Genomic DNA, 27,755 nt, shown 5'->3' on the forward strand with positions numbered 1-27,755 from the left:
GCCGCTTTTAAAAATCCTAATTCCAGATTTCGTCCCCTATGATACCAATTTCATATGACACCGCCTTTAGTAGGGAGAGCACAATAAACGATTAATGGATGGAGAACTAAAGGGAGGGTTCATGTCTTAAGTGATGGGAATTGGTGTTGATATATTTCTCAATTTAAAGAGTATATAGACATCGCTTGCACCAGTTATGTTTTTAAAATTTGTAGATCAAAAAAGTACCGAGAGGTAATCGAAACCATAATCCCCTCTAGAAGATTATTCCAACGCGTGGTCATGAGAAGATGTTGATTTGGGTGTGAGATACAGCTGCACCATAGAGGTTATTCATGTACTGCTATTTCCCCTGTTATGTTTATTTATATGCTTGTGCGGTTCAGTCATGAGTGGTAGGTATATGAGAATGGAGGTTTGATATATTTTGAAAATACCATTTTCTAAAGACCGATAAAATTCTACAGTAATAAACCAAACGTCGTGGATTGTGAATGAAACAAGTAAATCGTTTTTTGGAAGTTTAAATAAATAAATAAATAATGAATTCTAACAATATAGGTTTTAATAATCTTTGTACTCTTTTTGTTTTTTTTGGTTCTTTTGCTTTATATTTGAGCCTTGATCCAGCCTTCAAGGCCGCCCTTGACTATTATTTCTTGAAGGGTCATGCCTAGTTCGCCAACTTTTTGTTCATGAACGATGTCACCATTGGCGGAGCCGTCGGTGACGGTTATCTTTGCATCAGCCACGTTCCATGTTAAAAACCAGCCCGTTCTGCGTGTTGCTTGTCTGTGTGTAGTAGAGTATCTTTCACGGAGCAATTTAATCAAGACTGGGAGCTCAAGTGTGAGAAGGGCGTTGTTGATGGAATTTCTGGAAAAGATGTTACTGAATGAACCACCAACGACGAGATTGATACCTTTGGCGAGGATGGAAGTTGCCGCCTGTTCACGCGAGGAACCTGAACCGAAATTATAACCGCTCACGAGGATGTCACCAGGTTTGGCGATGTTGCCGAACTCAGGGTCATAGTTCTCCATGCAAACCTGAGCCATTTTATCCGGTGATATATCGTCTTGATAGGTATACTTACCGGGATAAATTCCATCTGTGTTGATATTATCAGCGTCGCAGAAGACGAGTTCGCCTGTAATTTTGCTTGGAAATCCTTCAAGGATATCTACTGCAGCGCCGGCATTATCGACTTGCGCAGCGGAGTCTCTACTAGTTTTTGTAGGCTCTATTTCTTTAACAGAGGCCTTGACACTGATCTCGGAAACAGGGTTCGTAGAGGGTATACCACTACTGGCTGGTGGTAGGATTTCGTCGGGTGAAGCAATTCTTCCTAGCACTGCAGAAGCAGCGACAACGGCTGGAGAAGCCAAGTATGCAAGCGCATCCTTGGATCCCATGCGACCCTTGAAGTTACGGTTTGTAGCAGAGATTCCTACCTCGCCAGGCTCCAATAGGCCGGTACCGAGACCAATACAGGGACCACATCCTGCGGGCAAGGGCTTACAGCCTGCTGCGATTAGCTTCTGCCAGCAATTGGAAGACTTGGCTTCACGTTCTACCTCAGAAGAGGCAGCAGCAATATAGAATTCGACATGTGGGGCGACTGTTCTGACAGCTTTCAAATCGCCTGTAGGACACACCACGCGAGCAGCTGCCTCCAAATCACTCAGCCGTGAGTTGGTGCAAGACACAAGGTACGCTTTATCAACTCGAATGTTCTTGCGAGCTAGCTCTGTAATTGGAGTGCTGATCTTAACACTATTAGGTCCACTGACGTAGTGGGTCAAAGTGGACAGGTCGATAACCAGGTGTTTGGCGTACCTGGCGTCAGGGTCGGCCTGGGTAGCGGCGGCCGCCGCAGCAGCACTGCGAGCCAACCCATCTAAACGCTCGCGCGTGATTCTGGGATGATTGGGGCCAACCTTAGCTAGGCGTTCGTAGTACCAATCAATCAAAGTGCGGTCAACGGGAAACAGCCCTGAAAGAGCCCCCCACTCGGTAGTCATGTTTGCAATGGTAAGACGGTAGTCGACTGGGATAGACTCCAGATAGTCGCCAGTAAACTCGATCGCGTGATTCAAAACCTCGTCCTTGTTAAACACCCCGCACAGCGCGACGATGATATCCTTGCCTGATACCCCTACAGGGAGTTTACCCTTCAGCTCCACATGAGCCACAGGTGGTATCTGCCACCATGTCTGCCCCGTGGACCAAATCGCTGCGGCGTCAGTACGCACGATCGGAGTCCCCAGCGCGCCAACACCGCCATAGGTATTGGAGTGGGAATCCGACGCAACAGTTAGACTGAGTGGGAAAGCATATCCTTCCTCGATCATAATCTGATGCCCGATGCCACGCCCAGCAGGATAGAAATCAATCCCATGCTTCTTCGCAAACAACTCGATATTCTTATATTTGATCAGGTTTTTCTCCGTCCTGTTCTGCACATCGTGGTCCAGCGTATTCACTATCTGCGCCGGATACTTGATCTGGGAAGCTCCCAAGCCCATAAACTTGAGCGCTACAGGCCATGAATTGTCATGCGACATGCAATAAGCGGGCCGGATGGACACATAGTCTCCAGATCTCACTGCCTTGCCGTTCGGAACACCAACTGCATATGCTTGCACGATCTTCTCCGTAAGAGTTTGCCCCACCGATGAGACGTACCGCAAGCTTCCCACAGTACCGGCTCTCAGTCCGGGCGCGGCTCTCGCTGTGGGAGCTGCTCTCAGTGTACACGCAAGCATAATTCTAGGCTACTGAAGTACTAGGCTATCTGCAGTATTCAAAGAAACTACAATTCCCAAATCCTTGTTGTCCTAAATCCTTTTCATCTGTTCCGCCATGCCACCCAGGTCAGGCCTGTAAAATTCCGGTGTAAAATGAAACGCTATTTCGCTTTTTTGAGTCACCGCATAATCACGTGACTCGCAACACGTGACCACGGTCACGTGGTCACCAGACCGGCACCCTGTTACGTAATCTGCGCTGGCCAAGCACCACGCTAAACCGCAGATCGCCGCTCCGCACGCGTCTTATCCCCGCGCGCCTCCCGCGCCCCCGACCCCCAGCTTCGTGGAAGGAAGCAGCTTCTTCACCAAGAACTAAAGAACAAACAAGCACAAACAAGCACAGCCAGGCCCCGTTCCAATCTGTCCCGCCGGCCAAAAACACGCACGCATTTTCGCTGCTTCGCAGCCCTTGTTGTTTTCCTGTGTTTCCTGTTTTTTCCTGTTTGTTTCGTTGTTTTTCTTGTTACAAGGGATATTACGGAAACTTCCGTGGACCAAAGCCCTCCTTTTATCAATCTGGGTATCTTTTCTCTTTTTTCTCTCGTGTAATCTTTTCCCGTAATATTTTTTAATCCCTCTCTTTCTCCTTCTTCCTTTCTTTCGTTCTTTCTTTCTCTAGTTCTTTCTTGATCCAATCACTACTCGTCTTTTGTATATACATCTATCTCTATCTATAGGTAGGGTGGTTTTATTAAGCAGTTTAAAGTTGGATCGTTTCTGAATATACCAGAAAACAGAGAGTGTGAGCGAGATGGCATCGTGTGATTTGTTGTTGTGGAAGAATCCTGTTCAAACAGGTAAGGTTTTTGGAGGGCTGTTATTTTTATTGTTGGTTTTAAAGAAGGTGAATCTGATTACGTTTTTCTTGAAGGTTGGGTACTCGATTTTGTTTGTTAACTCGACGGTTGAGTTTGTGTCGAAGTTAGTTTTGGGGCAGGGGTTGACTACTAAGTATGGGGTGAAGGAGTGTCCTAATATAGTGGGGATGTTGAGGCCAAAGATTGAAGAGTTTTTGGTTCAGTTTCCGGTCTATCAAGCGCATGTGAGGAGGTTGGTGTTTGCTGCTTCGCCACGGCAGTCGTTTAAGGCGGCCGGAGTGTTGTATGTTTTGCACAAGCTGGTGTCTGTTTTGTCGTTATGGACGTTGGTATTCATTGGAGTTATTGCAACGTTTACTTTACCGATTGTGTATAAGACGTATCAGAAGGAAATCGATGGTACGGTGCAACAAGGAGTTGTGTTGGCGAAGCAGAAGTCTATTGAGTTGCAGAAGATTGCTTCTGAGAAGGCTGCGCCCTACATGGAGCAGTTGGATAAGCGGTTGGGGCCTGTTTCTCAGTATTTGGTTCCTAAGGGGGCAGCTGCTTTAGGCGGTTCCAAGAGTGGTTCAAATGCTTCAGGTCCAGGCCCAGCGGCCACGGCACCGGTATCTGCTGGTGCGGGTGCTGTGGAAGAGCCTTCTATGGCGACCACCACATCTGCGTCATTCCCATCTGTTCCTGCCACAGACGTTTCTGCTTCTGTGACGAAGGATGTGGATGTAAATGTTGCTCAGTTGAAACAGGATGTTAGGGAGACGAAGGAATCTGTTGGGTTGTAATTGCTTGTATAAATGTAGCTTGCATTCCTTGTTTCTGTCCTTGCTGCGTTGAGAAAGATAAAAAAAGATAAAAAAACAAATTAACGAGGCTTCCAGTCTTCACCTCACCTCCCTCCTCCCCTCTCCTCCGTATTCTCTATGCTATTACCCATTATCATGTTTTTACCAGTCGTTTCGTTTTTTCGTCTACTACTCCTTACCGACCGTTAATTGTGAAGGGTTCTCGTGGTGTTCCCGTCGCCTGTCAGCCAGTTGTGTTTTTATTCTTCTGCGTGTGGCAGGTGGGCACCCCCTTTTGTGTGGTCACCAGTAACTGAACGTTAAATTGTATACATGGCAAGACATAAATATATGTGTGTATTTATACATATCACATTCAGCATAATAATATTAAATAAAAGATATACATATTGGGCGAATCGGGTCGGGGGTGAAAAACGTGGACAAGCGTTTCGAATTTTTTAATTCGCAAAAGACCATGTAGATTTAAATACGTAGCCCTTTCTTTGTTTTCTCTAATTCTACATTTGTTTTCAAGCTTTGATTCCCGATGACACTTGGAGTTGGTCAATTACAGGCGCCAAAACGTTGGGGTTCAAGTCTTCGTTAGTCAACGACAACTGTTCCTGCGTCCACAAGTTTGGCTCAGGAACGTAGTTTGGATCTCCCACACCAAGCAGCCCACCGTAGGCTTCCCAGTCCTTGACTCTTGGTAGTTGTAAACTAGTCCAAACGTCATCAAACGCTTCCAACAAGACGTCTGAAAGATCCTTGGTGTGTCCTGGCGTCGGAGTTATACGTAAACGTTCGGTACCACGAGGAACAGTTGGGAAGTTGATAGCTTGCACATAGATACGATGTTTTTCCATCAAGATATCGGACGCCTGCTTGGCCAGTTCCGGGCTACCTACTAGAACCGGAACGATGTGTGAAGGGTTCGGTTGTACAGGTATGTCCAAATCGTGAAGCCCTGCTTTGACGTACGCGGTGTGGGTTTGCTGGGTTTGTCTAAGGTTCAAGCGGGAACGCTGGAAACGGATTGCTTCTGCCGCACCTGCCATCACAGCTGGCGGCAAAGATGTAGTAAAGATAAAACCTGGCGCGTAGGACCTGAGCCAATCAATGAGCTTGACGGAGCTGGCTACGTATCCCCCCACAGTACCAAAAGACTTGCCCAAGGTGCCAGTAATCATATCGATACGATCCATGACGGTGCGCTGGTCAGGGGACGCAATACCAGCTCTGCGGTGCGCCTCAAAGTCAAGGTGTTCTGCGACACCGGCACCATGAGGACCATATAGCCCCACAGAGTGAACCTCATCCAAAAAGGTCAATGCACCATACTTCTCCGCCAAGTCACAAATCTTCCGGATATCTGCAACGGAACCAGACATCGAGTACACAGACTCAAACGCAATCACTTTCGGCTGCGACTTAGGGTACATGGCCAAAAGTTTTTCCAAATGCTCCAAGTTATTATGACGAAAGACATGTTTTTTCGACATCGCGTGCTTGATCCCCACAATCATGGACGCATGATTCATCTCGTCAGAGAAAATGACAAGGTCCTTGATCTTCTGGCCTAGCAAAGAAAGAATAGCGTCGTTCGCAACATAACAAGAAGAAAACACCAACGCACCCTCCTTCTTATGCAAAGCTGCTAACTCTGCCTCCAACTTCATCGCATGCCGATTATGGCCAGCAATATTCCGCGTACCACCAGCGCCAGCACCGTACTTGTCCAGAGTCTTCTTCATCACATCGATAACCTGCTCATTCTTGGAAAACGCTAAGTAATCATTCGAACACCAAACAGTAACCTTGTCCTCCTCCTCATGCCTATGCGCTCGGGGGAACTCCTTGGCCAATCTATTGATATTGTTGAAAAACCGATACGAGCTATCCACCCGCTTCTTCGCCAATTCACTATCAAACAGCCCCTCGTAATCAAAAGCCTCCTCCTGACTGCCCCGCTCAACCATACCCGCTCCTGCGCCTACTCCTAAGGGCATATCCTGCACATCCACCACCGCCGCCGTGGCCGCCGCGGCCGCCGTTGGCGTGGAAGCACTCACATACCCCCGAGTAGCAAATGCACGTCCCATCACCGGACACTTGAGTGCCATCGCATATAGATTTGCCGACTGCAATGCCTTGACATTCTGCATAGAAGATGACGCTTTCCGAACAAACGGACAAAGCTTCGCAGACTTTCGAACAACTGATTCCATCCTAATTGCCTGCCCTGGTCTATCCACGAATCAGATACCTTCCACTAAACGTCTGAAATGAATATACAAATCGACTCTCCTCACCGACAACAAACGAATAGAAGCGAATGTACACTATGTCGAGACTGCAATTAACAAATGCAATACTAATAAAAATCCTATAAAAGTTTTGTTAATAAAACAAAAAGCAACTATGTCCTTTCTTTTCTTCTCAAAGAGGGCTACAGAACCCGTCGCATGGCCCAGTTCCGGCGGCCTGCGCAGCCAGCACGGACCAATCAAAATCAAGCTTTTTATTTGTCGGTTCCAGCGCGTCACCCGGCGCGTCACCCGGCCACGGTCGCTGTCCATCTGATCCGAAGGTTTACGTAAGCATGTCTGAGGAAGCATCATTACCCGGCCGGACCGGGTAATGATGCTTCCTCACGTGCTTCGTATCCGGCTACCCCCGCAGACTCTGTTACAACCGTTCCAAAACCTCGTTCCTGTTTCAACAATAGATCTCCTTCTCCCTTCCTAATGGATCTAAACAGTAATTAAAAAGGATATATAACCAAATATAGTTGTATACTAAATAAACACCAAGTGGCAAGTAGAGCGGTTCGATTTTGAAACAGTGGCAGATAGGGGGATTGGCCAAAGGAAGCAAAAGCATATATAAGTTTGTAATACCGGATACCAACCAGGAGAAATGAATTCAAGTGGGTTTATGTTGTTTGTATGTTCTTAGTTTGTTTTTTGGTTTTTTCTGTATGTTTCATTATTTTCGCCTACAATTAATAATTATGGATGAAGAGCAGGATTAATAATATTGATTGAAGGAGGAATGAAGAGAAGAGGCAGAAAGAGATTCGATGGTTTGAATTTCGGTTACTAACTGGGGCGGTTGATATTCAGCAGCATCATCAGAGCAGTCTAGATGCGTCGTTTGCTAATTTGAATTTTGGAGATGGCGGCGGGGTTGGGCAGTCTGGGGAGGCGGCAGGGAGTACGTTTATGGGTGGCGGCGGGACCGCGACGCATTCAGGGACGACGAGTGTTCTAAGCGCACCCTCTTCGATGCCTGCGTATTCGTTGAAGAAGCAGCAGAAGCAGAAGGGGCAAGGGCAGCAGCAGCAGCAGAATCATTTCCATGCAGCGCACTCAGGTGCGCTGCACCATCAGCAATCTAAGGGAAGCAGCAGTAGTCTTGAACAGTCGATTGGTGGTGGAGCTGGGTCTTCGTATTGGAACGCGGATTCTTCTGCGACGTCGTCGATTGTGTCTATTGATCCTGCGGGAACGGCGAATGGATCTACTGCGGGGACGCTAACCACTACGAGTATTATGGACGGGCATACTGCGAAGTCGTCTTCCGGGTTCAACACTACATTTGCGACGACTTCTTCGAGTCAGCAGTCGAATCCGTCGCAGAACTCGTTGGATTCGATGGAGTCGCTCAGACTTGAGTTGCAACTGAAGGAGACGCAGATCGAGTCTCTAGAGGACGAGATTACCAAGTTGAAGAGTATTTTCAACCAGGGACTGACGTTCAAGCAACATGAGCAGCAGTTGCAGAAGCGTAAGCTTCAACAGCATACCCTGGATATCGACCAGACGCCTGTCGAGATCCCTACGAACCTGGAGATTATTTTTAACAAGCTGGCGACATCTTTGAAGCGCAAGGACGAAGAGTTGGAGGATACCAGAAAGCGTCTGGAGAGTATAATGACAGCAATCTCGTTGAACCCGACAAATTCTGTAACCAGGTTTGGGCGGTACGATGAGGAGGCGTTAGCGCACAAGATGGTTGTGCGGTTGGAAATGCTGACCAAGGAAAACCAAGAGATGGCGAAGTTACTGAGCTACGGAAGGTCCAAGGAGACCCACATCGAGCTGGAATTGTTGAAGAAGGTGAATCATGACCTGCAACGTAAGGTTGAGCAACTTGAAAAACAGCTGGGTAATAATAATAATGCTAATAACAGCAGTAACAATAATAACAATAATAATAACAGCAGCACTGCAAATAGCACTGCCAATGGTAGATAGAGCTTATGCGTAAGGGGAATCCTCGTTATGTGTGTGTTTGGTTTATTTGTATTTATTATTACTGCTGCCGTTTTATTTCATTTTCTTGTTGTATCTGTCTGCGTCGGTACTACTTATAACCATTGGACGGAATATTCTCTACTTCTTTTTAACATCATCTCAATCATGAAGAGGTCGATTCGTTTTATTTTATTTTTTTACTACTATTATCATTAATTAATTATCTGCTGATCCTTAGACACTATTGAAAACAAACTGGGCTTGCTTTAATATTTGGACGTTGCATTTTTTTTTGTTTGATCTAATTCCACACGCTATACTATACTTCTCTCACCAAAGTATTTACAATTAGTCTTAGAACAGTTACGCACCCATTAAGAGAACATTTAAATAAATACAATTAACTACAGAAATATATGTCAGCGTGATTAGTTTCCAGAGGACATTTAAACGGTTTCTATCCCGTCTTTTAGTACTTTTCTTTTGTTGATGACTCCTTGAGCTAAAAGCTCTAAAGATTCCACAGTTATGTCCCACCCGATGCAGGCATCTGTAATCGAGCAACCGTACATTAAACCTTCCCTACCACCGTTGGGGGATATATCTTGTCTTCCTTCAGTCAAATTCGACTCAATCATAACACCACAGATCGAATGGTCGCCTTTGCTTAACTGTTCATAAATATTTTGCACTACTTTAGACTGGTTCCTAAAGTCTTTATTAGAATTTCCGTGGGAGCAATCAATCATGATCCTCCTCTGGACCCCAGCTTCGTCCACCAAATTGGCAGAAATCAAGCTCTCTCTCGCTTGCTGCACCCCATTTTCATCATAATTGGTTCCTTTCTTGCCCCCCCTCAAGATGATAAAAGTATCTTCGTTACCTTCTGTACCAACAATCGCCGTCACACCAGGCTTCGTCACGGACAAAAAGTAGTGGGAATTGGCCGCAGCCCTCATAGCATCAACTGCAACCTGCAACCCGCCATCCGTACCGTTTTTGAAACCGATGGGGAAAGAAAGACCAGATGCCAGTTCTCTGTGCAACTGAGACTCCGTAGTTCTAGCACCGATCGCCCCTAGCGAAAAACAATCGCTCAAGAACTGCGGAGAAATTGTATCAAGCATCTCACCAGCAATTGGAACCAACTCTACAAGCTTGGTGTACATTTCCCGAGATATCCTCAAGCCCTTATTAATCTGAAAAGAATTATCAATATCCGGATCATTAATCAACCCCTTCCACCCAACTGTAGTCCTCGGTTTCTCCAAGTAGGCCCTCATAATAATCAACAACTCTCCCTTCAATTGCTCACGAACCACCGCCAACCTCTGGGCGTATTCGTATGCAGCCTCCGGGTCATGGATCGAACAAGGACCGACCACAATAACGAGCCGATCATCCTTCCCGTTTAAAATATCTACAACCTCCTCTCTCCCGCTGGTTATGACTTCTTTACCCTTCCTGCTTATAGGGAGCTCATGCTGTAACAAACTTGGCGGAATCAAAGGGTCATAGCCCTTGATTCTCCAGTCTTCTAGCCTATTTTTATCGCCGACGTAATCGTTCTTAATAAACATTTTCCTGCGATTAAATCTTGCTAATTAAAACGAACTTTGGAAATAAATCTAACAATCCTCAGACTCCTCTTAATAATCCAAATGCTTTAAAATGATTGCAAGACCTCAAACTTGTCCTAACCATACACCTGCTTGCTGCGTTTTTATACAGCTTCGAAAAGGTTTTTCAAATCTTCGTACTTTGTCCAAAATGGTATAATGATTCATACTTTTAATATCGATGAGTCTTTTCTTTGAAGCTAGAAAAAGCAAGAGCAAAAAAATTTTTTACTGAAGAATCGTTGGCATCAAGACAGAGTGTATCTCGAGATACGCACGTCAGCAACACATTATACAGGGAGCGGAGGTGTGGAGTACATATTTAAAGCTGAGGTGAATCCCAAAGGGCGATACGATAATTAAAGCGTCGGGATTTATATGGGAGAAAATCAATAGTTCATTAAACTGGAACAGGGAGAGGGCGGCGGTGAAAATCTGATGGTTTTTAGGATGTTTTAAGCTGCAATGCCATAGTAGTCATTTATAAGCCGTCGCTTGTGTTAAGATGGTTAGGTACGTGTTTTTATTTATAGCTTTATATATGTGTGTTTCAAAATGTGGCATATAGCGATAAGACAGCAGATTTGATATGCATGCGCGTCACATGGCGCAGAGCTAATTATTGAATTGATTTATTGCAGTACGGAAGCCTTCGTCCCATTCCCATAACCACTTGCTTGTTCCGTGTTTGTGAATGTGTTGTGCTCTACGCACAGAGTTCCAGAAATTAACTCTTCCTATACGCGAATTGTTGAAACTGTCAAAGTTCTGGATATCTTTAATTGTCATCCTTAGACCTTCTTCGAAGCGCCAATGTTCCATCTTTTCAGGGTTTTTGTCGCTCCAGTAGTCGATATGATCAGTAACAATCTGGTTGACTCTGTTTTCGTCAACCACAAGGGGTTCTCTGCTCCGTTTAGGAATGCTGCCACTGTTAACCATGGGGACGAACCCCCACTCTCCGCCATCTCCGTGTTCAAACTGATAAGTCCAAAAGAACCAGCCGAAGTTCGATTGGCTATTAAAGACTCTAATCTCTTCTTGGCCATATTCTCGAACCAACTCATTACGATCGCCGTCTGTTTTGTCCCAGGTTTGGGTATCCAAGACACAAGAAAATTCGCCAATCATAGTATCTACTTTCTCTTTCTCCAACTTAACCGTAGACTTAAGCTCTTGTATGATCTGTCTTGCGTCCTTGCTTCTGTCCTCCTCCGAGAAGCAACGGTACACATGTGTGTCGAGAATCACATTGTTGTCGAGTCCTTCTTCCTCTAGCCAATTGGCCCATTGGCTATGCCACCAGCCATCAGATATTACCACAGGCAACGTTGGGTTATGCTCTCTAATTGCTGCAATAGCCTTGGAATAGTAGTACTTCTGACCCTTCGCCTCGTTGTCAAACATGGCCTCGTTGACCACCTGCAACCCAGCAAAATTACCATAAGGTGACAAATCCTGCACGATAAATGGTATAATTGTGTTGCATACATAATCCATGTACTTGTAGTTATTAAAGAACCGCATTTTACCTGTCCCACCGCTGTGCGACTCGTTGTTGGCACCGCCAGGCAATCCATGCAAATCGATTAATATACCAATATCATACTTACCAGCCTCCTCAAAGATCGCTCTAACAAAATCCCAACTGTTGGCTTTCGAGTAAACCTTCCTGTTCTTCTCAAATGGGGTGCCGTCTACAAACATCCCATTATCCACATGCCAATATCCAATTGGCAACCTGATCGTAGTCACACCCACATCTTCACTTAACCATCTCCAATCGATACGCGTTACGTATTTCTCGTAATGGGACCGCAATTTTTCCGCTGCACCGTCAACCCCATCGTGTTCGACCTGGTTTTCCACTGCCTCTTTCTCTGCTTCACCTCCATATTCAAATAACGAATCAAATATGTACTTCTCTAGCACAAAAAGCGATCCAAAATTAACCCCAACGTTTCTACGATTCTGATATATCAAATATCTATCCACCTCACCTGGTGGAGGAAGATCTGGTAACGAAACTTTACGACCGTTTCCTTTCTTACCGAATGCTCCCTTCAACTTATGCAACATTACCCTGGTTTCCTCTGTCTCCTTGGATCTCTTGATATACCCGGTGTCTGTCTATATGTCAGTTGTATGGAATTCTGCTGACAAAAATTATGTACTATTAAAAACACTTCACTAGAACATGAGCAAAAGAAAGGGAGTGAGAGTGAGAAGAATCAAAAGGACTTGTAGATTGACTCCTCCGTCTCCTCTTCACATAAACGTGCTTTAAATATTGAGAATCCCCTTAGAAAATTTCCCTTACATATCTTATTCCGCAGATCCTCATAACTACGTACCTGTTCCTACGAATCGATTATGCCAAATCGCATTTTTCCTTTTTATGAATAATATTCCACTAAAACAATTGCACCTAATACTTCGGTTCGGTATATTGCTGTGCTCGCTGCCATGGCAGCACCGCTATTCCATCCCCTTTCAAGATGTCTATTGCCTATCTAATTCCCCTTGTGGCGGGGAAACATTACGGTAAACCAAACTTAAGGCTGCTTTGATGGACAGTTGCGGTAGCGTGTAGGAAGCGCAACGACTTAGAAGGTCTACAATAATGGGGACAATAGAAATGCAGGGCAGTAAAACGTTATATACGGTTGTAACTGTTTTGAGACTCAAAAAGAAAAGCTCCGCGACGGGGAATCGAACCCCGATCCCGCGCGCGACAAGCGCGAATTCTAACCGTTAAACTATCACGGATTTCCAGTGGTATGGTAACACCCGGTAAATGTGCAGTGGTGTGGATGCAATTTAAAATTTGTCGTAAAATCAAAAGAGAAGCTAGTAGACAGCAACAACCAAGCTAAGAAATAGGGTGTCAGAACTTTCAGACGACTATGAGGTTGATGATCACTGTGAAACCTACAATTGTGTGTGTTAGTATGAAACCACCGATGACTGCCTTAAGTAAGCCCAGGGAGGACAACAGAAACTATATAGACCAAATTAGCTAGATTAGATTAGATATAGGTCCAGCAAGATCCCCAGAGGGTATTTGAGCCAGATTAGAGACTATAGAACGGTACCTAATGCTCAATAGAAGTATTATCTGGCACGTGACGAGATACTCCAGGTAGCACGTGACCTCAAGTTAGTGGCTCTCGACAAAATAAACGATCGAGATCTCTGAATAATGAGGGATGAGGGCCCAGGACGCACAGCTGTGCGTCCTGGGCCCTCATCTTGCTCTGAGGAAGGGGTAGGTAGTTTACACCCCGTTGCTCGACGATTTCTGCGGGAATGGTGTAGTTGGGAATGCGGCGTTCAAGTAAATTAGCTTTTTGGATGGATGTTTGTGGGATAGATTTAGGGCAGAAGGTTTGGTGTGTACGTGGCCTGTAGTACATTATGATGTGTGGATTTATATATTACATTCTATGACTGATATATTGGTGCTATTTGCCGGTCTTCGAATAAGGCTTTATACATTGGCGTTGTCGATGAGGTGAAAAAAATCGTCTACAAAAATTTAGGCGATATTGGTGTGGCCTGACTTTGGCGGGATCTTACTGGGAATGCATCTCAAATAATAGAGAACCAGGGCAAATTGAAAAGGGGGGCAGGAGATGAGTTTGTCTAGACCTAGTTTTCTTGATAAGAAGCCTCCAAAGGGCTATGTTGCCGGTGTTGGGAGGGGAGCTACCGGGTTTTCAACCCGTGCCAATGGGGATAGATCTGATGGGAGCCAACAGCCAGCTAGGATACAGAACAAGAGTAGTTCTGATGGTATGAATAGGTTTGATGGGTCTACGGGTATTCGTGCAAGGAGAAATGCAGGCAGCGGTGGTGGTGGGGTTGAGGAGGCAGAAGCAGATGCAATCTATACAGATATTGAGAAGCGACTGGCCAGCAGACGAAATGATAAGATGGCTTCTACAGGGGGTGTTTCAGTCTCTAAGATTGGCGAGCAGTTTGTCGAGTTGAAAAGAAACCTGGCACAAGTGAGTGAGCAGGAATGGTTGGCTATTCCGGAAGCAGGGGATATTACCAGGAGGAATAAACGGCAGCGTTTAGAGAACCAGCAAGAGCGTAAGAAGTACGCTGCACCAGATTCGTTGCTTACAGGAGGGGTGAATTTGGTCCGATTAACGGAGGAACGTGAAAAGTTATTGGGTCATCAATTGGATGCCAGTTTTAATAATCTTTCTCAGGAAAAGCCTTCAGATGTTGAGAGATATTTGCTGGAACTGGATGCAAACTCTACCAGGGCAGCTGATGTAGATCGTCAGTTACAGGATTTGAAAAAGACGAGGGCTGTCTTGGCGTCTTATCGAAAGTCGGATCCTAAGAATCCTCAGGCGTGGATTGCAGCGGCCCGATTGGAAGAAAATGCCAAACAATTTCGGCAGGCGAAGCTGTTGATTGATGAGGGTTGTCAAGAGTGTCCAAGAAGTGAGGATGTGTGGCTTGAAAACGTGCGACTCAATATGTCGGATGTTCCATATTGCAAGGTTTTAGTAGCCCAGGGGATCCAGTTTAACGGTCAAAGTGAGCTGCTTTGGACGACAGCTATTGGTCTTGAAAACGAGTCATTTAATAAAATCAGGGTGGTTAGGAAGGCTTTGCAAAACATTCCTACAAGTGAGAAGCTGTGGAAAGTCGCTGTCCAACTTGAGGAAGATAGAGATGAGGTCGTGAAAGTACTACGGAAGGCTACAGAATTAATACCTAGTAGTGTCGATCTATGGACGGCTCTTCTACAGTTAGAAGAGTACTCTAGTGCACAAAAAAGTTTAGAGAATGCTAGAAAGGTACTTTCTGGTAATGAAAAGCTATGGATTATTGCCGCAGAACTCGAGGAGAGAGCGAATAACGCTACAGAAGATAACTTGGTTGGACTATTATCGACCGGTATACAGGAGTTGGAAAAATCAGGCCGTAAATTGACAATTATGGATTGGATTGGTCATTGTAAAGAGATAGAACTCGGAGGTGATTACCCTCTAACGGTTCGTGCCCTCCTCAAAGCTTCTTTGCATTTTGAACCTCATGAAGATACTTCTGAATTGGTTACTATACTTAACAGCATAGAAGATGATTATTTTGGTATTAAAAGCACTCTCTGCGTATATTTGCTCTTGAGGGAACCTTCGAAATTTATGATATGGATGTCATTTATACGACTAGGAAAGAAAACTGGGAATATGCAATATGTATATGACACGTGGGAGCAGATTCTATTTGATCAAAATATTATATACCAGCATCCGAAATTATTGCTGCTTTACTCAAAAGAGGTTTGGAAGACAGAAAATGATATTGCTCGGGCAAGAAGCATAATTCAAAGGGGTATATCTGCTCTTCCGACATATATTGATTTCTGGATTGCAAGAATCAAGTTGGAAATTGCTTCATCAGAATATGATGTTGCTGAGCGGTCTTTCATTGCCATTATTGAATCTCAGGAAAGCGCTACTTCAGATAATATGGAGGAACGGCTTTGGTCCAAATATGTTAGCTTTCTAAGATTTAGAAGTCAACATGAAAAATCAATTAAGGCGTTGACCGATGTGATAAACAAGTTTCCTAACTGTAGAAACTTTTATCTACAATTAAGTCAAGTTTACGTTGATATAAACCGGCCTGAGAAAGCTAAAGATGTGCTCTTAGATGGCGTTAAAAAATTACCCAATTGTCCTGAACTTTGGATATCTCTTGCAGAGATCGATGAGTTGAATCTTCAAAAGCCTACTAATGCTCGCTCTAATTTGGACATAGGTATACTTAAGAATCCAAATTCGTGGCAACTGTACGTAGCTAAATCTAAAATGGAACATAGATTGGGGAACCAAGATAACGCAAGGCTGATTGTACACCAGGGACTACAAAAGTGTCCAAAATCTCCGGAGTTATGGTGCCAAAACATCCGACTTATTGCCAAGAAGTCAATGCAAAAAACCCTTTTTCAAGATGCACTAAAATCCACTGATAATCATGGCCTTGTCTTGGCCGAGATTGGTAGAAGTTTTTTCTGCGAATCGAAATATGACAAAGCATTGAGATGGTTTCAACGCGCAGTTGAAGATCAACCCAAAATAGGAGATTCATGGGTCTGGTACTACCTAACTCTGAAAATGCTTGGAAAAAATACGGACTTCATTTTCACTTCTCTAGAGGAACATGAACCAAAATACGGTGAGCTGTGGATATCAGTATCTAAAAATGTTAAGACGCAGTTTCTAAGTCTCAATGAAACTTTAATTCTGTGCTCACAGCAAGTTAAAAATCACAAATAATACCCAATTAAAGCCTTGTTGTTGCTCTATGTTAAATGACAAATGAATATATGCATAGATTATTAGTATATATATAGAGTTTAATATGCCCTATACATTATTACTTTATTTTATTTTATTTCACGTGACTGACCAAACTGACCGCTATTAAATTTATTGGTTCCTATAATGTACAAACTTAGTTAGAATATTGGAGATAAGTAATCTTTAAATTTAAAGGCAGCAAGTAATCTGATGGTTTTTACGGCTTGGAATTTCTGAATAAGTTCTTTATTCTAGAGTTAACTGTCGTTGGATATATATCGCAGAGTGTTAATACCAAGGATTCAACGTTTGGGGTTTTTATTCGAAGTTATTCTTTTGACAACGCTACTCGGAGTGAGTGTTCATTATCTTTATTGGAAAGCGGTTCTGAAAAAACTTTAAAAAGGTTTAGAGCCTATTATTCAACGTACGAAAGTTTCTAGCATTCCTATGGTACGGTCTGATGAGTACTCAGAGCTTGACATAGTTGGGGGCAAGAGGACTGCAGATTTTAGTGATATGGCTTGTTCGGAAGCGGATGCCCCACCACCTGTGTTGCCAATTCTTCCTGTTAATGGTTCGGGACCAGAGAATATGAAACTGGTCCATCTCATTTCGCAAACAAAAGCTGTACATGGAAATGCACCTTCTAATGGTAGTATGGCCGGAGTACTATCTATGCCTTCTTCAGTTAATCACAGTTCAAGTACTAAGGAGCAGAGGATCTTACAACTGATGAATTTACCGCAACAGAGTGTGGAACCGCGCTTAGACAATATAACTCCAGTGAACAAAACAATCTCAGACCAACATAAAAGCAACACGTTAATTAATTCGAGCAGGTCAAGGGCAGATGCGTCCGTTAAAAGTGGTAAGAGAAAATACTCCAGAAATGGCTGCACTGAATGCAAAAGGAGAAGGATGAAATGTGATGAAGGGAAACCTGTTTGTTGGCAGTGTTCAAGATTGAATCGAAGTTGTGTTTATATTATTAATCCAAAGAACAAGAAGAGGAAAAAGCCGATGGCTAGTGGTATGGTGTCTGCTAATGAAACTGTTATACCACCGCTTGAAAATATACCTCCTCGTCCACAGGATTTAGAAGATGATTTAACCTCTAAAAGAGACAGTAGTAGTGCCGTAAGTTTCCCACCAAAAAGTAGTGGAAAGCCATCTATAGATACAGTACCAAACCTGCTACTCAATGATTGCATAAATGTGCACGATGCAAGTTTGCTAATTCAGAATTTGAACGATATTGTTAATATGAAACTTAATGACTCAGCTGTTCAGGTTGACAAACTTGTTGATGTCGACTTAGAGAATCTTGTATTCCCAGAAATGACTCCATTGGAACCATCTTATGATACGGTGCCTATATCGTTCCTTGCGGATAACTTTATCATCTTTGACATATCTTTAGAATCTTTCTCTCTTGGTGAAGTCCATGAAAGGTATGTTAAAGCCTTTTATTATGATTGCCTGGATTCAATAGCTCCTTTTTTTCAGGATCAATCTAATCCGTTACGTGATATCCTCTTGTACTTCGCAAAAAGCGAACCATATCTATTGTCTGCTATTCTGGCCAGTGGTGCTTCTATTACATATACAAAGTCTCTTCAAGTTGAGGATGAAAAAGCTTATTGCGGATACCTATCGAGGTGCCTTGATCTGTTGAATGAACAATTTCAAAATGAAAATAATATAATTAAAAAGATTGAACCTATTATTTTGACCGTTATTCTTTTATCTTGGGATTGTATACATACCTTGAATTCTCAATGGCGGTCACATCTAAAAGGTGTTACGGAGCTTTTTAAGAAAACTAATTTGAGAAATTCTTCCAAGGTTTTAAATGTGGCTAAATGCTGGTTCAAAGTTATTGAGACTTTTGCAGGGATCAGTACAGCTTTAGGGGGATCTTTGGTTGAAGATGTTGACTTAGATGTGATATTTGATCCTAGTGATGGCGAATATGTTGAATCTCTGAAATTTTTAAATATCATGACACCTCTAAATGAGTTTAACCTTCTCAGGGGACATAAAGAGGACTTTGATGTTGTTATTAAAGAAGTTTTTAAGCTTTTGAATTGCATTAAGTCTTCGGTAGGACATCAGCCAATTGAAGCGAATGTTAATTCTTCAAAGCAGCTAGATCACCTACTTTGGTCAAGTTCTAGCTCTACTAAAACGAGGCAAGGACTTTCTTACTTCAAGATCCAGAAAATATTAGTTGAGATCGACAAGCAGCTAGAATACAAGTTTATTGACAATTCAGGTATCATCCCTATAGAAAACCAGTCTCATCCAAATATCAGTCATATTTTAGACAATGCCATTGATCTTGTGTTGCTAAAAAATGGGAAATCTATAGCAATAAGTTGGTATGACATTTCACATCAGACCCAAGTGCTTTCCTTCCTATTAGTAGTCCTGCTGAAGCTGCTGGGTATACCTAAGGAATCAATTGCAATTCAGCAGGTTGTAAGAAGGATCATGAGTTTTTTTAAGTTTTTGGACAGTGACAAACCTCCGAAAAACCTGCGAACATGTTACTGCAACTTTGCTGTCTTTATAGCCGGTCTAAATGCCATAGATGAAGAAACCAGAGAACTTGTTAGGAAGTACTATACGTTGAATGGTGGCCAATTCCAAAAATTAACTGAATACAATCTAACTAGAATGGAAAAGGTTTGGTACGGAAGAAGTGAACACAGTGAGAAAAGGCATATCTTGGATGACCAGGATGTTTTAACATGGTAGTAAGGTTTTAAAAGTCTCACAACTCTCAAGTCGCACTGACATTTAAACTGAACAATATGGAAAGATGTCACCGCTGAGTTTCTCAATTAGCGTTGGCGAATGTTACAAATCCACTCAATTACCACCGAAGGGAGTGTACTATATTACTTTGGTTCAATAACACTCAGTTATCATTGACCAAAAAGATTTTCAGCGGCACCTTCATAATAGAAAGAAGGGTCTTTGAAAGTAAATATACCCGTTATGTAGGTGCTAAAGGTTGGCATCCATAGATAAAACGGACTTTTATTTCAGAAGTCCTATATTTCTTTTTTTCCAGGAAAGCCTTTTCCTTGGTTACTACCGTTGGTTTAGATTTACAAAATATTTTCAACTATATTAATTTATGAATATCTTTTATAAAATACTATGAAATGATTGTAATATATATGTATATATATTTATTTATTTATGGACTAGGTAGGCTTGAGTACATATCTTTTCTGAATTGAAATACCAGGTCAAAAACTAGAATGCAGGAAAATGGCGGAGTCTGTTACCATTAGCCGTTATTTTAAGGCTACCGATCCTAGATTAACAGAGGGTATCACTTACGTTGCCAATTCACAAGAATTATTTTGGAGTGATATTATCCGGGGTGAGATACATCGAGTAACTGCAGAACGTGAGCCGGAAGAAGACTATTGCAAATATATTATTTCCCCTTACACTTATGATATATGTGAGCAGTATCCGTATGACAAAGCAGAAGCCATTGAGAGAGTTGGGTGTGTATTCCCTGTTGAATGCAAGCCGGGACATCGTGTAACAACCGTCCTCTTTGGTGCAAGGTACGGCATTGGCAAGCTAAACATTGGAACGGGTACATGGAAGTATTTGTTTCTATATCGGGACAGCAAAGTGAACAAACGGTGGGAACGAATGAGATCCAATGATGGAAATGTTTCACCCGATGGCCGTGAAATATACATAGGTGTTATGAACGATTTTTCTGTTGGGTTAGACCCAAGTCAGCCGCCTGAGGGCTGTTTTTTGAGAATCAACCTAGTGGAAAGAAGCTGTAAAGTCGTGTTAGATAACGTTTATATTCCGAATGCGATCAATTGGAGTCCCGATAATCGCAAGATTTATCTGACTGATTCGTTGAAGTTCGTTATTTGGCAACTACCTTTTGAAAACGGTGAGCCAGCATTAACAAAGAGTATCTTTTATAATTCTAAGGCCAATAACCAGAAATTTGAGTCCCCGGAGCCCGACGGTAGCTTTGTGGACCCAGCCGATGGAACACTATATACCGCTGTATGGTCGACAGGTCTGATACAAGCTGTAGATCCCCAAGGCGACTTGGTAGCAGAGTATTCTGTGCCTACTCCACGGGTCTCAAGTTGCTGTCTAGGTCCAAAAGGTGATGTTTTCGTTTCCACGGCCCCCGCGGGAGACATGAAATCTGGCTCTCCATCAGATGAATTAGGTGGATCTTTATATAGGATATCTATCCCTGCGTTACAAAGAAAACAGGTCGCTAGTTCCAAGCGTACTCCCAGCTGGTAAACTGCCAACACAGTATGCCATTTCACCAATTGAACATCATAAATGAATAATATGTACAAGATGTGTGAGAGGAAGAAAAACGTCTATAATATTTAAAACAGCAAACAACGACGGTTTTTTAGTTCTTTGTAATACTTTTTTCACAGTTGATTGATCGGCATGGTTTTACCACGGACTTGTCCCTCAGCACATAAACGCATTTCCTTTAATAAATCCAAACAATTCTCATTAATAGTTCGCGATTCCATATTGTCACGAACACATTGCTCGTAATTCTTCATCTTGTCACCGCATTCTTTCATAATGTCTTTAACACTGGGCACCCTACTGCGAATGCATTTCGTAAGGTCTCGTTCTCGAAAGCCGCATTGGGAAGGATCCTCGTGGTTTGTTGAAATACACTTATGATACAGCATAAACTCCTTGGGGCAGTGTTTTGCAACATCCTCCATAACAAACTGATCAAGAAGGGACATTGTGCTGGTCGCTTACTTGTTAGAAGCTGATCTGTGGAGATTAGTGCTCTCTCGTTTGTTGAAGGAACGATTTTTTTTCTCGAGAAGGATGGGGGAGAACCGTTTTTCTTCCATAAATACTTTTTGAATGGCCAAACTAAACCCAGTTAGATAAACTAAACTCAGTAGGAGGCAGAGGGATGCCGAAAGATCCTTTCCTTTACTCATTCATAGTCTGTTTTATTCTTACAAAGAGAAACTATACTGGCAAAGATCAGCTCCCGATAAATGAACCACAGCTGGTTGAACTACGCTCTTGAGGCCGGAGGAGACCCGATGAGCTGGAACAGGCCCCTCCAGTTCAATGGCCCTACCGTGTACCAGCATTCTAAACTAAGCAGCGACAACTACTGTGTTGGGGTTGCGTCCCTGGCCATTGACCAACACACAGGCCAATTCTATATCTCTGCAGGCAACGACGGGGGAGTGGCCCTATGGCAATTTGCAGCTCGCGATGGTCCCGCACGTGAAGACCCGCCTTTGACAACGACTCAAGGCAGCAAAGGGCGTGATTGAGGGACCAGACAAGATTCACAAGCCTCATATGTTGCTGCTGCTGCCGAGAGGTATTCATTCCGAAAAGTGAAAAATATCGTTACATACAGACAGTCGTCTGCGCAGGCCCGAGAAAATAGAAACCAAACCCCCGCCCTACTACATTCCGTCTCCGATTGCACATTCTACACTCGCGACAATGGAATGTTTCTCATTGGCAGATCCCAAGGCAGCTTGGAACTCTGGGACACATCCAAATTCCAGCCTGCACATTCCACCCCGTTGCCCTATTCCATCAACCAACTAGATACGAAGGATAACTTAATACTCTGCTCTCTAGCTGACCGCCATCCTCGGGTACTAGATCTGCGCACAATGCGTGGCGAAGGCATGGCTCTTGGGACTCGGTCTGCCTGTCGCAATTCAGAAATCCTCTGTGCCAAGTTTGCCAGTGCTGACGCTGGCGCTAGCGCCAGCATCATCGATACTCGCTACGCTGTCACCGGCGACGACACTGGTTCTCTGGCGATATGGGATCTACGAATGGGAAATCGATGCGTGAAAGCGATACCCGAAGCCCATCCAAGCTTCGTGAACGATCTCCTACCGGACCCGTCCGCCCCAGAAACCACCCGCATCATGTCTACTGGCAAAGATGGCCGTTGCAAGCTGTGGTCCTGGGGCGAACGGCGACTGTCGTCTGTTGTGGAGATTTGAGTCCCGTTTCCGACGCCTTGAAAAACCGGGTTTGCCAAGCGCACTTCTAGAAGACTGCTGTGGAACGGGACCCACTGCTATCTTAATTCGGATCAGGGGGAAATCTTGGTTTATAGCTGTGAAAAGGGCGAGCTCGTAAGCAAAATCCGCTACTCGGACTCGGCGGCGGCAGTAGGCGCCGCCGCCGCTCCACAGACGCCGGTCTTCAGTGGCATGGCGCTGCAATGCAACCTGGCCAACGGTGTGGGCCCCCGTCTGCTGCTTGGAACCTCTGCGATGCACCGTGGCCTTGTGCTTGACTACGAGATCTGTCCAGTGTAGAGTCTAGCGCCTACGCGCGCGCTCTCCGGACTCCCTCCCCTGCTTCCCGCCACGTGATTTGCAGTCACTAGTTACGAGCTGAAAAGGCGAATTTAAAAAATAAAAAAACCCTCAGTGCTGTTTTGACTTCTTCAACTCTGAACTCTGAACCCTCTCTTAATCTCTACAATACAAAGGGAAGAGAGAAGTAGAGAAGAAGAAGAAGAGAGGGAAGAGAAGGTAGTTAGTTTCCAAAAGGTGTTTTTTTTTTAAAAAAAGGTCAAGGTAATAAAAAAATATAAGATTTCCCAATAGTTTGTACCAAGGAAAAGTCGGAACACAGGAAACAAGAGCTGCTGGCGTGTGTGTGTATCTGTGTGTGTACGCGCATTTATTAATATTGACATTACCTGCTATAGTATATTCAGGATATTCTTGCTCGGTTGTTGCTGTGTCTTCAAGTTTTACTGTATTTTTTCGTGAATATCCTGTATTGTTAGTATTATTATTATACCGTAATAATAATAGTGGTATATTTGTTCCATCCATAAGAACAAACAAATTACGAACAAAAAGCCGCTTTTTAAAAAAGTGGGTTTGGTTGGTTTCAGAGAAGACGGCTTTCTCTTTCAATTTATACGCGCTGGTATTTTTTGGTGTAGGGTAAAGTTTCATCAAGTTAGACAAAGAATACACACAAAAAATAAAAACACAAAGAAAAAATAAAGAAAAAAGTAAGGAGAAGAAGAGGAACAGGGCTATATCTGGGTGTTTTCAGGAGTTCTAACTTGAGAGGAATTCTATTTGTTTGGATTTTTTTAATTAAGATTTGGTTGGGCGTTGTTTTTTATTTTTCTTTGTTTGTTGAAAATAATAATAAAGACTAGTTAAGTTGAAATTTGTGTGGAACAGGGATTTTTTTTTTTTGAAATTTGAATTTTGCAAATTTCTCATTGTGTGCTTGCTTGAACTTGGAAGGTTTTGGTTGAAAAATTGGCTTTCAAGAGAAGATAGAGAAAAAAAGAATTCAGCGAGAAAAACGAGGGGCTTTCTTTTCAGAAAGGGAGAGCATATACCGAGAGAAGGTGTATAGGATTGGTTTATACTGTGTGGTGAGAATTTAGTCCATCGCAGGGAGGGACGGTTAGAATGTCCGATAATTTGGCGAATTATTTTAGTCAGAATTGCAATACGTCCAAGACGGGGTTTGGCCGGAGTGTAGTAGGAGGAACAAGATATGGAGGGGAGGTGAAGGAGAAGGATGTGGATCCGGATATGGAGGATTTAGGGCCTTCGGTGTCAATGGCGGTGGAGGCGGAAGATGATAATGAGTTTGAGAAGTCTACGTTTAATTTAAAGAGAACGAGGTCGATGGGGTTACTTGATGAGTATATTGATCCGACGCGGAGGCTTCTGGGGAAGTCTACTTATGGTGGTGGGGGCGGCAGGCCGATGGCTAGTGATGGTGGTGACGCCGGCGACGAGGAGTCGGCGGAGTTCTATGGTAGCGACGATGAGTCAGGGGATGAGTCTGTATATGGGGGCGCCCAGCGGATGTCTTCTCCGCAGTTGGCAGTTCTTGCGGTGAATCATTTAGAGGATAGTAAGTCGCCCCCGGAGCCGGACACAGACAGCTATATGTTACCGTTGGACGATATTGATGTGCATCATGAACCTAATAGACATGTGGATTATTTGTCGCACAAGTGGGAGGAGTCAGATATTTCTAAGTCGTGGAAGTATATAATTCTAAAAAAGAAGCAGAGGGGGGACCAGGATTTGGTTAATGCGGCACGGTTGGAAAATGCTTCGTGGCGGACATGGGCTAAAGCGAGGAACGATTTGCAAACGGTGAGTCCCGAGTTGGTAAATTGGTCCAAGGATTCGGATGTTACCTGGCTCTACGGTCCTATCGTTCGTGATGCTGGCCATTCCACGAATAATAATAGTAATAATAGTAAACACGTTGGCACTAATAATAACGCGGCACTGGACCAGGAGGAACTTGGTTATGGTTCCGGTGACGAGTCATCCAAACGCGTTACCAAGAGGGCAGATAGCAGCTCTGTCCGCCAGCGTTCGGGTCCCAAGCCTATTCTAAAGAAAAGAACTGTGTCTGAGATTATTGAGGAAAACTCTTTGTGGAGACTAACAGTAGCTAGACAACATCGGAAACAAATAGCTGATGCTAATTCTATCATGGATGGGTATGGCCACAAGTACCAATATGACGATTATGATGCTTTGGCTGCCAGGGTCAATTCTCAGTATTATGTTAGCACCACCAATACTCCCACTGTGCCCATGACGACAAGCAGCACCGCTGCCACCACCATCAACACCACCATTAATACTCCTGCAGCCCCTGCTGCGAATACTACCAATACTATTACTACTACTAATATTAATAATAACGGCATCGTCATTGTCAGTAATTTTAACAGCGTTAGCGCCCTAATTGGTTCCGCTAACAATATTAGCAACAGCAGCAGCCACGGTGGCAGTGAGAATAATCATAATAAAAACATCTTCAATGATACTACTAGCATGGCTTATAAGGACTCCAAAAGGACCCCGACTCCGATATCATCTCCCTCTCCGGAGCAAATTATTACTGTTACTTTATCTCCAGAGAGCTCAAAAATTGCTGGTGATGTCCACCAGCAGCAATATCTAGCATCCTATCCGAAAGATACGCTCAACCTGGCAAAAACGCCTGCGCTGGCATTAGCATCAATATTAAGCTCGAGAAATTCAGTAAGAAGGAAATTAAGAGACAGGCACATTCATTTCAACGACCGTGTGGAACAATGCATGGCTATCAACCACCACACTGATGGCGATAATGATGATGACGACGATTATGATAATGACTATTACGAAGATGGTTATGACGATGAGGACAATGAATATGGTGGCGGTAACTTATATTCAAGCCACTACCGCGATCCTATTAATAGATACGGACCGTCTTTTGGTAGTGATCACGCAGACGATGAGGAGGAAGAGGAAGAGGAAGAGGGTGGTCTTTTCATTAGTGCAACCGGTCGTAAAGCAGAGAACGTGCCTCATGTTCAAACAGATGCTTCTTCGTACACCTCTTCGACAAGTGGCCATGGTGGTAGGTGTCCAATACATTTGATCATAAAAATGCTTCCCGCTACCACCTTGAACTATGGTTCAGATGATGGATACTATGATGATAGTGATTACTATAGCGGGAATGCAGTCTCGCACAATGTCAATACTTACAGAGGCTATGATTACGTTTATGATTACAACTCTGTTTACACTGCTGATTCTTCTAGTTTCCTTGCCTTCAATAACTGCGATATTATCGACGTTCCTGAAGCGCTACGTACTCCTGTCGAAGATCCTGTCTCGGGCTTTAGATTTGACGACGATAGTGCAGAGCAGCAACCAGATCAAATGATTTCCGACCTAACCCAACATGAGGCCTTAAACGTACTAGCCCCTATTAGCGGTAGCTTTTCTCGTGAATCTGCGGACGTAGCGGACAACGATGAACACGCTTGCAATAGCAGCGAATATAGTAGTGGATCCAGCTCTGAAGACTCCAACGGGTCCGCTATTGATAGTAATGTTTACAATCAGAAGAGTGGAGAGGAAAGCGAGTTATTGGCTTTAAAAAGAACGCACTCGTTAGGCAAGTCTCAGACTGGCTCTTTACGCGATTTGCAATATAGTAAGTTGTCTGTGTCGCAGACACATGACTTTATCACTGGTAAACAGTTATCCTCAAAAAATGGGACTCTACCGCAGAAACTCCAACAGGAGCAGCAATCCGTTTCTGAGAAACCGCCCCTGTTGAAACGCAACTCTTCTAGAAGCTTCATCTTTGATTCTGAATCTGAATCTGAATCTGACTCTGCAGTTCAGTTGTCTCAAATATCTCATCCGTTGAGTAATGAATCTAACACAAGGTCTCCATTCAGTATACATACGAGAAATTCTTCAGCCTCTACATCGCCGAAGAGCATCCCGCCACCCAATTTTGGTAACTTCGGATCTGGTAATTCACATGCTTCATTGAGTGATGTGGCTATTCCGGGCTATATCTCACCAAGGAACGGTTCTATGCAATCTGTAATCAGTAAAGAAAAATTGATTAACTCCAATAGTAGTAGTTGCAACAATTGTGCCAATACCAATGAAGATGATAATACAGATCACTCGAAAACCTTCGATTTGGAAGATATTGATAAGACGTTCGAAAATTACCACATTCAGTCTCCAGTACCAGAAAATGCAGACAAGGAATGTCAACAACAACAGCAGCAGCAGCAGCAACAGCATCAACAACAACAACAACAACAACAACAACAACAACAACAACAACAACAACAACAACAACAACAACAACAACAACAACAACAACAACAACAACAACAACAACAACAACAACAACAACAACAACAACTACAACAACTACAACTACAACTACTACAACAACAACAACCAGGGAGCGGTAAGATGATGGAGATGGCAAGCAAGTATTTAAATTCATGGAAACGGTAGAGTTGACGAATTGTTCTATAGCGTAGTACTACTATATTTATTTTTCTGATCGCCTTAGATGCAAAGTTAAGCCTCGAAGCTTATATTTTATTATTTGAAATAATTAATTTTGGTGGCAAACAAATCTATGGTTTACTAATGCTGTCGTATCAGTATTCTTATTATTGTTATTGTTATTGTTATTATCATACTCGTTTCTGCACGAACCTGGGGAGACGCTTTATGTTATCAATTTTTGTATTCAAAAGTCAA

At 43.5% G+C, this 27,755-nt stretch overlaps 11 protein-coding genes, 1 non-coding gene and 1 further gene across 12 annotated transcripts, besides 1 other annotated feature; 7 read left to right on the forward strand and 6 right to left on the reverse strand.

The window, feature by feature from the left end:
* Window positions 1-608: 608 nt before the first annotated feature.
* On the reverse strand, window positions 609-2,768 carry LYS4 (homoaconitate hydratase LYS4; the record flags this gene model as incomplete). Its single annotated transcript, XM_003646671.1, has 1 exon — window positions 609-2,768. The coding sequence occupies one exon, from the start codon at window positions 2,766-2,768 to the stop codon at window positions 609-611; it is 2,160 nt and encodes a 719-aa protein (XP_003646719.1).
* A 796-nt stretch (window positions 2,769-3,564) lies between these two features.
* RTN1 (Rtn1p) lies at window positions 3,565-4,413 on the forward strand (the record flags this gene model as incomplete). The annotated part of the gene is made up of 1 exon (XM_003646672.1): window positions 3,565-4,413. The coding sequence occupies one exon, from the start codon at window positions 3,565-3,567 to the stop codon at window positions 4,411-4,413; it is 849 nt and encodes a 282-aa protein (XP_003646720.1).
* Window positions 4,414-4,946: 533 nt separating this feature from the next.
* HEM1 (5-aminolevulinate synthase) lies at window positions 4,947-6,644 on the reverse strand (the record flags this gene model as incomplete). The annotated part of the gene is made up of 1 exon (XM_003646673.1): window positions 4,947-6,644. One exon carries the CDS (start codon window positions 6,642-6,644, stop codon window positions 4,947-4,949), a length of 1,698 nt encoding a protein of 565 aa, XP_003646721.1.
* A 996-nt stretch (window positions 6,645-7,640) lies between these two features.
* On the forward strand, window positions 7,641-8,675 carry MUM2 (Mum2p; the record flags this gene model as incomplete). The annotated part of the gene is made up of 1 exon (XM_003646674.1): window positions 7,641-8,675. One exon carries the CDS (start codon window positions 7,641-7,643, stop codon window positions 8,673-8,675), a length of 1,035 nt encoding a protein of 344 aa, XP_003646722.1.
* Window positions 8,676-9,121: 446 nt separating this feature from the next.
* ARO3 (3-deoxy-7-phosphoheptulonate synthase ARO3) lies at window positions 9,122-10,255 on the reverse strand (the record flags this gene model as incomplete). The annotated part of the gene is made up of 1 exon (XM_003646675.1): window positions 9,122-10,255. One exon carries the CDS (start codon window positions 10,253-10,255, stop codon window positions 9,122-9,124), a length of 1,134 nt encoding a protein of 377 aa, XP_003646723.1.
* A 654-nt stretch (window positions 10,256-10,909) lies between these two features.
* On the reverse strand, window positions 10,910-12,373 carry MRX18 (17-beta-hydroxysteroid dehydrogenase-like protein; the record flags this gene model as incomplete). Its single annotated transcript, XM_003646676.1, has 1 exon — window positions 10,910-12,373. The coding sequence occupies one exon, from the start codon at window positions 12,371-12,373 to the stop codon at window positions 10,910-10,912; it is 1,464 nt and encodes a 487-aa protein (XP_003646724.1).
* A 618-nt stretch (window positions 12,374-12,991) lies between these two features.
* Window positions 12,992-13,063, reverse strand: Ecym_5129. Its single transcript has one exon. It is a non-coding gene; the product is annotated as a tRNA-Asp (tRNA).
* A 220-nt stretch (window positions 13,064-13,283) lies between these two features.
* Window positions 13,284-13,471: a sequence feature (soloLTR fragment).
* Window positions 13,472-13,929: 458 nt separating this feature from the next.
* Window positions 13,930-16,599, forward strand: PRP6 (U4/U6-U5 snRNP complex subunit PRP6; the record flags this gene model as incomplete). The annotated part of the gene is made up of 1 exon (XM_003646677.1): window positions 13,930-16,599. One exon carries the CDS (start codon window positions 13,930-13,932, stop codon window positions 16,597-16,599), a length of 2,670 nt encoding a protein of 889 aa, XP_003646725.1.
* A 474-nt stretch (window positions 16,600-17,073) lies between these two features.
* On the forward strand, window positions 17,074-19,386 carry LYS14 (Lys14p; the record flags this gene model as incomplete). The annotated part of the gene is made up of 1 exon (XM_003646678.1): window positions 17,074-19,386. One exon carries the CDS (start codon window positions 17,074-17,076, stop codon window positions 19,384-19,386), a length of 2,313 nt encoding a protein of 770 aa, XP_003646726.1.
* A 522-nt stretch (window positions 19,387-19,908) lies between these two features.
* Ecym_5132 (regucalcin) lies at window positions 19,909-20,937 on the forward strand (the record flags this gene model as incomplete). The annotated part of the gene is made up of 1 exon (XM_003646679.1): window positions 19,909-20,937. One exon carries the CDS (start codon window positions 19,909-19,911, stop codon window positions 20,935-20,937), a length of 1,029 nt encoding a protein of 342 aa, XP_003646727.1.
* A 140-nt stretch (window positions 20,938-21,077) lies between these two features.
* On the reverse strand, window positions 21,078-21,413 carry MIX14 (Mix14p; the record flags this gene model as incomplete). The annotated part of the gene is made up of 1 exon (XM_003646680.1): window positions 21,078-21,413. The coding sequence occupies one exon, from the start codon at window positions 21,411-21,413 to the stop codon at window positions 21,078-21,080; it is 336 nt and encodes a 111-aa protein (XP_003646728.1).
* Window positions 21,414-21,680: 267 nt separating this feature from the next.
* Ecym_5134 lies at window positions 21,681-22,985 on the forward strand (the record flags this gene model as incomplete).
* A 1,128-nt stretch (window positions 22,986-24,113) lies between these two features.
* REG1 (protein phosphatase regulator REG1) lies at window positions 24,114-27,503 on the forward strand (the record flags this gene model as incomplete). Its single annotated transcript, XM_003646681.1, has 1 exon — window positions 24,114-27,503. One exon carries the CDS (start codon window positions 24,114-24,116, stop codon window positions 27,501-27,503), a length of 3,390 nt encoding a protein of 1,129 aa, XP_003646729.1.
* Window positions 27,504-27,755: the final 252 nt, after the last annotated feature.

The sequence above is a fragment of the Eremothecium cymbalariae genome, chromosome 5, assembly GCF_000235365.1.
Source record: "Eremothecium cymbalariae DBVPG#7215 chromosome 5, complete sequence".
Lineage (NCBI taxonomy): Eukaryota > Fungi > Ascomycota > Saccharomycetes > Saccharomycetales > Saccharomycetaceae > Eremothecium > Eremothecium cymbalariae.